Raw genomic sequence first — 13405 nt, 5'->3', positions numbered from 1 at the left:
CTGAAAGAGATGGGAATACCAGACACCTGACCTGCCTCTTGAGAAACCTGTATTCAGGTCAGGAAGCTACAGTTAGAACTGGACATGGAACAACAGACTGGTTCCAAATAGGAAAAGGAGTACGTCAAGGTTGTATATTGTCACCCTGCTTATTTAACTTATATTCATGAGGAACACTGGGCTGGAAGAAGCACAGGCTAGAATCAAGATTGCCGGGAGAAATATCAATAACCTCAGATATGCAGATGACACCACCCTTATGGCAGAAAGTGAAGAGAACTCAAAAGCCTCTTGATGAAAGTGAAAGAGGAGAGTGAAAAGGTTGGCTTGAAGCTCAACATTCAGAAAACGAAGATCATGGCATCTGGTCCCATCACTTCATGGAAAATAGATGGAAAAACAGTGGAAACAGTGTCAGACTTTATTTTTTTGGGCTCCAAAATCACTGCAGATGCTGATTGCAGCCATGAAATTAAAAGACACTTACTCCTTGGAAGGAAAGTTATGACCAGCCTAGATAGCATATTAAAAAGCAGAGACATTACTTTGCCAACCAAGGTCCGTCTAGTCAAGGCTATGGTTTTTCCCATGGTCATGTATGGATGTGAGAGTTGGACTGTGAAGAAAGCTGATTGCCAAAGAATTGATGCTTTTGAACTGTGGTGCTGGAGAAGATTCTTGAGAGTCCTTTGGACTGCAAGGAGATCCAACCAGTCCGTTCTAGAGGAGATCAATCCTGGGTGTTCACTGGAAGGACTGATGCTAAAGCTGAAACTGCAATACTTTGGCCACCTCATGCGACGAGCTGACTCACTGGAAAAGACTCTGATGCTGGGAAGGATTGGGGGCGGGAGGAGACGGGGACGACAGAGAATGAGATGGCTGGATGGCATCACCGACTCGATGGACATGAGTTTGAGTGAACTCCGGGAGCTGATGATGGACAGGGAGGCCTGGCCTGCTGTGATTCATGGGGTCGCAAAGAGTTGGACACGACTGAGTGACTGAACTGAACTGAATGGGGTTAGGTTGGGATTAAATGAGATGTGAGAGTGAAAAGATCAATAATTAAAACAAAAATGACAATAACTAACATTCATTACATTGTTATTTGTGTGAGACACTTTTCCAGGTACTTCACATATATTTTATCATTTACTCATAGCAACAACCCCATCAGGGAGTATTATTATTATTCCCACTGTACAGATGAGGAAACTGAGGACAATTTATCAAAGATAACATAGTAGCTCCTGGCATTATTTTACGCTGCCTCAGCAGTATCATAGGTGAGAGAAGCAATTTAAGATCTTCCAAGATGTCAATGAAATGGTCCCTGGAAAATCAGACAATACTATTTTGGGGCATTTATTTTTCTGATTTCAAAAATGAATAAACAAACACCAATATCCACTTGCTAAAATAATATTTTTTTGCTATTAAAGAAGAAGAATGTAACATACATCTGTGAAAGGAAAGCATATTTTGGGAAAAAATATTATCAGAAACAGAAGGAAATGTTACAGCATCTCCTTAAAATTTAATGCCAATAAAATTCAAGGAAACATTCTATAAAACAAAAGATAAATGAAGAGATTAAGAAAGTCAAAACATGAACTTCCCTGGTGGTCCAGTGGTTAAGAATCCATGTGCCATATAGGGGACTAGGGTTCGATTTCTGGTTTGGGAAGATCCCACATGCTATAGAGCTACTAAGCCCATGTGCCACAACTACTGAAGCCTGCACCCTAGAGCCCATGCTCTGCAACTAGAGAAGCCACCACAATGAGAGGCCTGCACACTACAACTAGAAAGCCCCTGCTTGCAGCAACTAGAGAAACAGAGCACGCAGCAACAAAGACCAAGGCAGGAAAAAAATAAACAGAACACGCAAAACATGGCTGGAAAAAATCTCTGGCTTGGTTGAGAAAAGACTGAAAAAAATACAAAAATAATGCAAAGTTTGCTCTATGACAGAAGAAAATCCAAATGAATAGTAGGAAATACATTCATGGTAAGGACAGTAAATGGTTGTTTGAAGGGCAGATGTGCATCCAAAACATAGAGGAAAAAAACACAAAAAGGTGAGGGAAGTATCACATGTTAAAAACAGAGAAGAGATTCAATACAGAGAGTTGATGAACCTTTAGAATAAATAAGAAAAACAAGAGAAAAGAGACACAAATACAACAGAAGAAAACTTACATGCACCTAAGAAAGATTTCAATCCATGTCCCCAAAATTCTGTTTACCAAAATTTGAAAAGAAAGTAATACCTGGACTGATTCTTTAAAAATCCTCTAATTTTAAGTATATGGAGAAAAATCCTATGTCTAAGTTAAAAAAAAAAAAAGGTTCACAACACAAGTATAAAGGACAGTTTAGGCACAAAGAAGATAGTTATTAAACAAGAGTTCATACGTCTGCTCATTTGAGGGTTTAAGAAAGGGACTCTTAAATGCAGAGGGTCTGAAAGATTTATGCCATCTATATAATCTCCCAGAAAAAAATGCACAAAGATACATTCCCTTTTAACGAGAATTTAATTTTTAAAATTACCATGGAAGAAAAACAGAAAGAAGATTCAGCACTGCCTGAACACCGCAGTATCTTTTGTTTAAATTTTAAAGAGGAAATTTGATGGTAGGAATTAAATGCTTTCAATGTGTCCATCTTCTGGCCCCCAAATTCCACCCCAGCAAATGTGTCCTAAAGAGACAATCAGAGATGTAGAGAGGTGCAATTTGAGATCTGCTACAGTTTTATTTATTATAGTGAATCATTAGATACAAACTGCAGAAGGCCAGAAAGATCTTTCTAAAAATGTAATCATTGTGATTACATCATTTGTTAAAAATCCCTAAATGACTCTCACTGCCTGCCTTCAGATGAAGTCCAAATCCTTTATGAGGCATGGAAGGCCTCCAAGACGTGCCCACTTTCCCGGCTCATTACCACCTCCTTAGCCTCCAACCCCCTCTCTCACTCAGTACCTCAGTGTCCAGGTGTGGTGGCCCCCACAGATCAGCTGGCCTACATACAACCTCAATGCCTGACGTGCTGTTCTGATACCCAGGTACATCTTAAGGGATCACTTCGTGTACCAGCTCTCTCAGGAAGCCATCCCTGAGCTTTAAGCTTCACAACACAGCAATCTAAACACTAACTTCTCTGTCTGCCCTATGAGACCAACCCAAGGATGGGAGAGCCTTGAATTCAGTTCTCCTATGAACTGTGGTGCTGGAGAAGACTCTTGAGAGTCCCTTGGACTGCAAGGAGATCCAACCAGTCCATTCTATAGGAGATCAATCCTGGGTGTTCATTGGAAGGACTGATGCTAAAGCTGAAACTCCAACACTTTGGCCACCTCATGCATTGAGTTGACTCACTGGAAAAGACTCTGATGCTGGGAAGGATTGGGGGAGGGAGGAGAAGGGGACGACAGAGAATGAGATGGCTGGATGGCAACACCGACTCAATGGACATGAGTTTGAGTGAACTCTGGGAATTGGTGATGGACAGGGAGGCCTGGCGTGCTGTGATTCATGGGGTCGCAAAGAGTCGGACACGACTGAGCGACTAAACTGAACATAAAATTGGAGCTCTTCCTCGAATCACACGCCAGAGTATCACCATCTGCCACTTAGTAGATCTGAAATGCTGGAGATAATTCCTGAGCCTAAATGTTTCTTTCTTCATCCCTAAAATGAAGCTAATAATAATGCCTCCTCATGGGGTCATTGTGAGAACTGGATCAGAATTAATCCATATACAACAATGAGGACAGAGTCTGGCACAAAGTCCTCAATATTAGTTGTTATTACTGTTGTGAGAAAAACAGAAAGTCTAAAATATAACCTGATTCAATTCGAGCAAACACAAATGGAGAGGCTAAAATGGCAGTGGAAAATACACAAAGTGTTCTGAATCTGTCTCATTTCCTTGGTTCTCATACATGCTAAACAGAAGGGAGGGCAGCGTGACTAAGGAAGCTCTGTGAATCCCGTAGAAACTAGGAAGGCTCCGGGGAAGAACTTTTAAAGCAATCATGAACCATATCAACTGTCAACACATTCCACAGCTGAAAGCTAACACAGTTAAAACTGCAGTTCCCCTGGCTTTGCTTTATAAGTTGTAATTTTTATTTTCCCAATTAAAAATAAAAGCCTTTTGAACATCCGTTCTCTCTGTAAAGTCAGAGCTTGAGCCACAGTAAACCACAGAGGCAGAAATATTTATCTTCTCCAGGCGGCTTTGGCAGGCATTCTTCAGGGATCCAAAATAGAGCTATGTTCATCTTCTCGCTCACTGTCAACAGGCAAGCATCCCCAAACCACAAAGACAAGGGGAATAAAAGGATGAACTGGAAGCTGAGCTATGCTGTGGTTTTGTTTGGAAATCAAGGGAATGACTAGAGTCAGAGTGGTGGGAGGAAACCATAAACTTCACACTAGACGCGGGAACAGGGCAGAAACCGCCAGGTAGCGTGACTTATAAAGGAAAATCGCAGAGAGACCACAGAGGGAGGGAGGGGGAAGGTGGAGAGAGGCAGCCGTTCAGGCCCAGGAACAGGTGTTGGGGAGGAAGAAGCAGTCCCACAGAAGGAGAGGGCGGATCAGCTTTGCTCAGTGAATGTGAACAGGAAGAGCCACCACCAAAGTCAAGTGGGGCTGATAAGCCTTTGACGATGAACATGGGGCCAGACTCTGCTGCAGCTTACACGACAGGGCCCTTTTCCAGTTAGGGAAAACTTAAGAAAGAGCCTGGTTTCACTGGTGGCTTAGTTGGTAACCCACCTGCCAATGCAGGAGACATGAATTCGATCCCTGGGTCGGGAAGATCGCCTGGAGAAGGGAATGGCTACCTACTCAGTATTCTCGCCTGGGAAACCCCAAGGAAAGGGGAGCCTGGCAGGCAACAGTCCACAGGGCCACAGACAGTTGGATATGACTGAGCGACTAAAACCCCCACCACCAAAAGGGACACAAGAGATCATCTGATCCGATAGTTCCCAAATTTGGATGCACCACCCCCCTTGCCAGTCACCCAGGGTGTTTGCTAAAACATGCTGCTGACAAATCCATAGAGATGGAAGTAGAACAGAGATGACCACGGGCTGCAGGGAAAGGGACAGGGGATGGGTACAGTGCTTCCTGGGTACAGAATTTGTGGTGGGGATGATGAAAACTCCTGGAGATGGATGGTGGTGAGAGTTGCACAATAGTGTCAATGTACTTAATACCAGTGAACTGAACACTTAAAAAGGGTTAAGATGCTCCATTGTATGTCTATTTTACCACAATTTTAAAAAGAACTGGCAGAGCCAAAAGGAAAAAAAAAATGCTCCCAGAATGCCTGACTTGGTGAGGTTCAGAAATCTGCATTTTAAATAGCATCACAGGTGCTTCTAAAAGAAGCAATCTGAGGACCACACTTTGAAAAGTGGTATTATGGGGACTTCCCTGATGGTCCAGTGGTTAAGACTCCGAGCTTCCAATACAGAGGGCACAGGTTCCATCCCTGGTCAGAGAACTAAGATCCCACATGCCATGTGGCATGGCCAAAAAAATTTTTTACAGTGGTATTCTGATGATCAAAAACAAATCTTTCTCTTTTAAAGAGACACACTTAAGTATTTATGAATGAAATGACATGCTGTCTGGGTGTGCTTCAAAAATGCCCCATTGTGGGTGGAGGCAGCCGTGCGGATGAAACAAGAGTGGCCCTGAGTTGATAACTGTTGCAGCTGAGAGACAGACTCATAGATGGGGTTGTCATACTGTTCTCTCGTCTTTCATACAGACTTGATATTTTCTATAACAACCAAAAAAAGCTTTTTCAAAATCGAGGTGGGTGCCATTCCCAACAGAAAGGAGAACATGGTTAAAGTGAAGGAGGCAGCTCATTACAGGCAAGGAACAGCCAACAGCAGCGAATGCTGGAGCACCCCATTCCAGTCTAAGTTGGGGGTGGGGGGTGTGGTCAGAGATGAGGCTGGTAGTCAGGAAGGGTGATACCTACCCCACTATGACTTGTTGGCTGGTGAACAAGCATAAGTCTTTAGGAAATGGGGAAACATTGGGATATGATGAATACTGTAAGAAAAGATTAGACTTCTGCCTTAGCCAGACTGGGTGGATCTGAGGAGATCAAAAGTGAAAGTGAAAGTCGCTCAGTCATGTCTGACTCTTGGTGAACCCATAGACTGTAGCCCAGTAGGCGCCTCTGTCCATGAGGATTCTCCAGGCAAGAATACTGGAGTGTGTTGCCACCGTTTTTTCCAGGGGATCTTCCCAACCCAGGGATTGAACCCAGGTCTCCTGCATTGTAGGTGGATTCTTTACCATCTGAGCCACCAGGGAAGCCCCATGGAATATTACTCAGCCATAAAAAGGAACAATATTGGATCATCTGTAGAAGCATGGGGAATGTGGAACTAGAGAATGTCATAAAGAGTGAAGTCAGAAAGAGAAAAATAAATACGATCTATTAACACATACATGTGGAAGCTAGAAAATGGTATAGTGAAAGTGAAGTCGCTCAGTCGTGTCTGACTCTTTGCGATCCCATGGACTGTAGTCTACCAGGCTTCTCTGTCCATGAGATTTTCCAGGCAAGAGTACTGGAGTGGGTTGCCATTTCCTTCTCCAGGGGATCTTCCTGACCCAGGGTTCTAACCCAGGTCTCCTGGATTGCAGGCAGACGCTTTACCCTCTGAGCCACCAGCAAATGGTATAGGTGATCTTATTTACAAAGCAGAAATACAGACACAGACGTAGAGAACAAATACTAGATAACAGCTCTGTTCTGAGAAGAGACCCTGGCAGGATGTATCATTCAAGACTGAGAACTCCCTGACCATCCTTGTGTGACAGCTACAGACTCCCTTGCAGGCGTCCAAGTTCCTTTTCTTCTCTAGATTCCATCCCTTACAGAACCACAGGAGATCAGAGCTGGGAGAAGCTTCCAGTAGCATTTAGCCTAACACCCTTCTTGTACAACTGAGAAGTCTAGAGATGGTAACTGTCTAAAATCCTTATGACCTTTTTAATATGTTTAAGGTTGCCCTAACTTCAAATGAAAAACACCAACAAAAATAAAATACATACCTACAACCCTTCCTTTTCATCAACTTGACTACCAGTCTTCCTTCTTGAGTAGTCAAATACCCATTGTCCCATTTCCTTGTAATTCAGAATTCATTCCTTAAAGATCTGCAACATTTTACTTCTCTACACTTTGAACGCTACTGCTCTAAAATTAACTGAATTTTCTCTGCTGGGAACTGTCTGATGTGGGCCCTGGTTATAAGCAAGGTGAAAAGACAGCCTTCAGAATGGGAGAAAATAATAGCAAATGAAGCAACAGACAAAGAATTAATCTAAAAAATATACAAGCAACTCCTGCAGCTCAATGCCAGAAAAATAAACAACCCAATCAAAAAGTGGGCCAAAGAACTAAACAGATATTTTTCCAAAGAAGACATACAGATGGCTAACAAACACATGAAAAGATGCTCAACATCACTTATTATCAAAGAAATGCAAATCAAAACCACAATGAGGTACCATCTCATGCCAGTCAGAATAGCTGCTATCCAAAAGTCTACAAGCAATAAATGTTGCTGAGGGTGTGGAGAAAAGGGAACCCTCTTTCACTGTCAGTAGGAATGCAAACTAGTATGATTCCTTAAAAAGTTGGAAATAGAACTGCCATATGACCCAGCAATCCCACTTCTGAAAATACACACCGAGGAAACCAGAGTAGAAAGAGACATGTGTACCCCAATGTTCATCACAGCACTGTTTACAAGAGCCAGGACATAGAAACAACCTAGATGTCCATCCCCAGACGAATGGATAAGAAAGCTGTGGTACATATATACAATGGAATATTACTCAGCCATTAAAAAGAATACATTTGAATCAGTTCTAATGAGGTGGATGAAACTGGAGCCTATTCTACAGAGTGAAGTAAACCAGAAAGAAAAATACCAATACAGTATACTAACACATATATATGGAATTTAGAAAGATGATAATGATAACTCTGTATGCAAGACAGCAAAAGAGATACAGATGTATAGAACAGTCTTTCAGACTCTATGGGAGATAGCAAGGGCAGGATGATATGGGAGAATGGCATTGAAACATGTAAATTATCATATGTGAATCGAATCACCAGTCCAGGTTTGATGCATGATACAGGATGCACTGGGATGACCCAGAGGGATGGGATGGGGCAGGAGGAGGGAGGGGGTTTCAGGATGGGGAACACAAGTACACCCATGGTGGATTCAAGTCAATGTATGGCAAAACCAATACAGTATTGTAAAGTAAAATAAATTAATTAATTTTTAAAAAAATAAATAAAATTAACTGAGGAAGACTTTGTCAAACAAAACAGCTTTTCCTCAGTCCCCGAAGCTGTTCCTTGGTTTCCTGTGAAGTCTGAATACTACCTGCTGCCTCTCCTTTAAGGCTTTGCTTCCTTGCTCTTTCTAACAGTGAGCCTTCCTTGGATCTATTCCTTCTTCTGTTGACGACTCCTACTCTTTCATGATCCACTTTTTTTTGAACACATGATCCACTTTAGAAAAAAATATTTATTGATTTGGCTGCACTGGCTCTTTGTTGCAGCATATGGGGGAGCTTCAATCTTCATCTTCAACCTTACTTGTGGGCTGTAGGATCTTTTTAGTGTCAGCATGCAAACTCTCAGTTGTGGTATGTGGGATCTAGTTCCCCGACCAGGAATCAAACCTGGGCCCCCTGCGCTAGGAGCTTGGAGTCTTAGTCACTGGACCACTAGGGCAGTTCCCAAGATCGATTTTTGACTCCACTTTTCCCTCTAAACCTCCACACTTCCATCACGCGCCAAACATTCCTCTCTTCAGTCAGTTACTCTGGGGTCATTCATCTCACGGTGCTCACAATGTCTTCTGGGTTCACATCCAGATGTTCTGCACATGTCATAGTGTGATGTGCCAGTTTTCTTGGCCACCTTGGTCACTGGAAGCAAGGTGCCTTCTCAAAGAAAAGGAATCCATATGTCCATGGGGCTCACTGCTGGGTTGCAACACAGTGAAAAGGGACATTGACGGATGAGAGCCTGCTCTGAGACGAGCAACGGGGTTGGTAAGGGATCTAAAAACAATACACAAAAACCACTGAAAAGGCTAAGAATGATGAACCTGGGAAAGATAGTGCTCCAGGGATTCAGTTTTCTGCAAATTTGTGAAAACTTGTCACGTGGGATGTGTTTTTTTCTGTTTTAGAAAGCAGAAATTGGAAGGTTATATTCTGGCTCAAAAGGAAAAAATACTGCAAATAACTCAGGTTGTTCAATCCAAGAAAGAGCTCTCAATGCATTGAACTGTGCCCTTGCTGAAGGTGTTGAAGAGAGAGACTGGCCACCCAGCCTCTGATATCTGCTTTCCTCTGACTCCCTGTGAATTGTTCTCCCTATGACAGCCTGTCAGCACTGCAGGCTTCACATATCTGATGTGGAATCAGCTGTCCTGTCCAATTCCTCAAGTCTATCACTGATGCTGTTTTGCTTCTAGATTCCTGGGTAAGATTCAATCTCTTTGATTCCTTGCTCTCTTTATCTCTTTAGGTCCCCATACCTTCACCTCCAGAATGTTTCTTGACATGCTCTTGATACTATATCTCCATGGATACCATGACAGCCCAAACTTGCCAAATCTCATGTGGACAGAAGTCATTGGATTTTTGATCTCTCTAGAGATTAAGCCTGGCCTTCTCATTTTGTAAGTAAGGAAAATGAGTTACAGAAAAATGAAAGACTTGTCTAAGGTCACACGGTTACAAGTGGTGGTTCTAGGCTCCAAGACTCCTGGTGCAATGTTCTTCCATGCCCCATACCACAGCAGCTCTGGGAGTTCTCCTGATAACTACTCAGGCCATCATTTCAGCTTAACTGGTTTGATAAACATTGGCCGAGTCTTATCCACGGAATGATTGGTTTATTTGGTTAACACTGTGATGGTCTTTGGTCAAATCATACACGTTAATCTAGATCTAGATATTACCCCCAATCTGGTGACTGTAACAGACTACTGAGTCTGCTTTGAGTTAAAAGGCACTGTTCTTTTCTGTGCTTCTCGTAGACGCTGCCAAAGTAAGACTGCTGAATTGTGCAATAGAGGAGAATTCTAGCCAGTTCAGGCTCTCTAGAGTCTGCAAATCCAGGTCATTTGGATCTGAAACATATCATTGTACTCCAGTGAGTACAAAAATGACATATATCATGTTAACTGGCTAGGCCCTGAATACTCCCATAAAAGGTCCTGGACTCACGTTGGTTCTTCTGTTGCTATTCTGGTCTCTTCTAGTTCTTGAGCTTGTTTCAGCCAAGGTAATTTAGCTTCCACTGGACTTTTTTCTAAGGAAAAAGGAACATAAACAACAAGCTTAATTACTGTTAATCATTCAAGAGTTGGACATGTGATTGTTATTTACTGGAGAGTTCATCAATTTTTTTTCAAATGAACAGTGCATGAAGTGGCTTCTGGATGGAATCAAAAATTTCTGTCATATATTTTTTTAATTAACACATTATCAGAATGCAACCAAACAATCCCATGACACAGTTGAATACATTCACCAAGTTAGCATAAAAACACCTTTTATAAATCAGTACAAATCTCTGTTGTTTGCATATTAAAGCTCAGATTTCAACCAGATCGGTTTGCTTTCTTTTGCCACACATCTTTTGCCCACTGAATGAAGAAATTAATAGAGACAAGCAAATAACAAAGAAGGCTTAGAAAACTGCGAGGAGGAAAGTCTGTACTATGGTTTACTCAAACTTTAAAATGTCGTAGTTGTTAAGAGAGATAATTACCAATTACAGTTGGCCTGCAGGAGCAAGCTGGTGCCCTTCTCTGTCCTTTGAAGCTTCCTAAGATGTGAAGAAACCATCTAATTATGAAGTGAGAAGGGAAATAATTTTGGACTGCTTTGGAGAAATCGCAGACGCTAAGAAAGTGGCTATAAAGGTGCCACTGACTGCAGAAAAGAAGGAGAAAAGACTTCCCTGGAGAAGTTATATAATCAGTATTAGTACCTTGCATGGAAACCAGCGATTTTTCCAGCAGACAGACATCGTGAAAGAAATGAAGAATTAGTTGCTTATGAGGCTATTTGTATGAAGAATGCACCCAGAAATCATGAAGAAGAATCTTACCATCCTCTCTAATGGGCTAATAAGGACGATTTCTTGGCATTGACACTTGGAAGTAATTCTTTTTCCATTTCCAAAAGGAAATACTTGTCACAAGGATTGGTAATACCTTACTAAAGTGTGTGTATGGAAATAATCCTGTCTAGAGGGAAACACATACATACCCAAGAGGTGGTGCCAAGGTTTGCTCATCCATGGATGCTACCCATGTCTGCTAATTCATGTGGAACAAATGGAACCACACAAAAATTTCTGAGTTCATCTATAAATCTAAACTGGAGATTTAGTCTATAAATCCAGACTTTCACTCTAGAAAGTTTTCTTTGCTCATGGTAGACAATAGGACGTACAATGAAGAGGACACTGTTCCTTCCACTCTGGTGGAAGGCAGGTAGGAATTTTCCTATTCCTCTCTCTCTTCATCCTCCTCCTCCTTGTTCTTCAAAGCAGGCACTGCATCACGTAATTTTATGTCCACTTCTTTCTGGAGTTATTTCTCAACTGATCTCCAGTAGCATATTGGGCACCTACTGACCTGAGGAGTTCATCTTTCAGTGTCCTATCTTTTTGCCTTTTCATACTGTTCGTGGGGTTCTCAAAGCAAGAATACTGAAGTTGTTTGCCATTCCCTTCTCCAGTGGACCACGCTTTGTCAGAACTCTCCACCATGACCTGTCCATCTTGGGTGGCCCTATATGGCATGGCTCATAGTTTCAATGAGTTAGACAAGGCTGTGGTTCACGTGTTATGTCCACTAAGAAATGTTAATATAAGCCTAAACAGACAGAAGCCACTGTACCTGTACAGTAAGTCTCCTACATATGACCCTTCAAGGTGTGAACTTCCAAAGATGTGAATGTGCATCTGGTTGAGCAAGGAACCAGAACCTGTACCATAAACATCAGGCACGAGTGACACTGCAGCCTGTCTTCTGTATCCTATTGCAACAATCCTTCTGCTCTACCATCTCCCACGCCCTCTCCCTCCTCCAGTTAGTAACTCTTCTTGCCTGTTCAGTCGATGCCAGCCCATGTTCTACACTACTGTACTTCTTAAGGTACTTACTGTAAGATTAAAAGTGTTTCCTTTGTGCCAGTACCATACTGGATGGGGAGGGAGGTGGGAGGGGGGTTCAGGATGGGGAACACATGTACACCCGTGGCAGATTCATGTCAATGTATGCAAAATCAATACAATATTGTAAATTAATGAGCCTCCAATTAAAAAAAAAGTGTTTCCTTTATTTTTTTTAATGTATTGTTTGTGTGAAAAGCATGATAAACCTATTACAGTACACTACTATATAACTAATTGTGTTAGCTGGGTACCTAGGCTAACTTTGTTGGACTTACAAACAAATTGGATTTATGAACCAGCTCTCAGAATGGAACTCATCCGTATGTAGGGGACTTACTGCACTGAATCAACAGATCGAAGTTTCTCTTCAAGATTAATTAATGACATAGGCTTCACTTCTTTATCTAGGTGGACAGGTCAATCTGCCAGTGAACAGTTTTTGTAAGAAAGTTAGTATGTTTAAATGCAAATGCTGCAGTAAGACAGCTGGAAAGCACCACCTGATTTCACTTTAAAATGCACCACAAATTTACCTTTCGGTTTATAACAGGGGATGGGAATGATACATTCTTCTTTGATGTGTAACTTCAGTTGTGGGTTACAGCCACCAACGTGCTGTCCACGGTGGTTGATGCACAGCACAACTCGATAACGTAACCCTCGGCCACAAGTCACTGTGCACTTCAGAGATAAAAAGAGAAGTCAATGAAATTCTACATAAATATTAAACAAAAAAGATCATCAGATAAACATTATATAAGGAAGGGGGTGGAGGCTAATTTCCCATGATTCTTCTGCTTCAGGGCCCCTCCCTTACAAGATTACTTCCAATTCTCACTTTGAAAATTACTGCAGGTGAGATCACAGCACAAGAAATATTGAAACGTCCTAAAATATTTCTATACAAATATGAAAGAAACTTAATATAGGTTTTTCTCAAACTTGATTAAAAATTCACACAACATCATTCAAAACAATCTGTGAAGACAAAAGAAACCTTTTGAAACAGTTAATTATAAAGATATCAAATTTTGCTCAACCATGCTACAAGATTACCTTTCTAGTCTGTGTATAGAAACTTATCTTGCAAAAATATCATATGAAAAGGCCTCCTAAGAGT

The 13405-nt window shown here is 41.7% G+C and overlaps 1 protein-coding gene across 5 annotated transcripts in view; it reads right to left on the bottom strand.

Moving 5' to 3' along the window:
- LOC129550338 (ADAMTS-like protein 3) overlaps positions 1-13405 on the bottom strand; it is a 408047-nt gene that overhangs the window by 145519 nt on the left and 249123 nt on the right. For all 5 annotated transcript variants that reach the window (XM_055417913.2, XM_088829596.1, XM_088829595.1 and 2 more), the window contains 2 exons: positions 12819-12966; positions 10323-10407 (listed from right to left, as the gene is read on the bottom strand). In XM_055417913.2, coding sequence (XP_055273888.2) covers positions 10323-10407; positions 12819-12966 — 233 coding nt within the window. The remainder of the gene's footprint in view (positions 1-10322; positions 10408-12818; positions 12967-13405) is intronic.

The sequence above is a fragment of the Moschus berezovskii genome, chromosome 21 (assembly GCF_049115385.1).
Source record: "Moschus berezovskii isolate FMDL1 chromosome 21, NW_MosBer_1.0, whole genome shotgun sequence".
Taxonomy (NCBI): domain Eukaryota; kingdom Metazoa; phylum Chordata; class Mammalia; order Artiodactyla; family Moschidae; genus Moschus; species Moschus berezovskii.
Note: the sequence above shows the minus strand (reverse complement) of the source record. Positions and strands in the feature narration are given on the sequence as shown.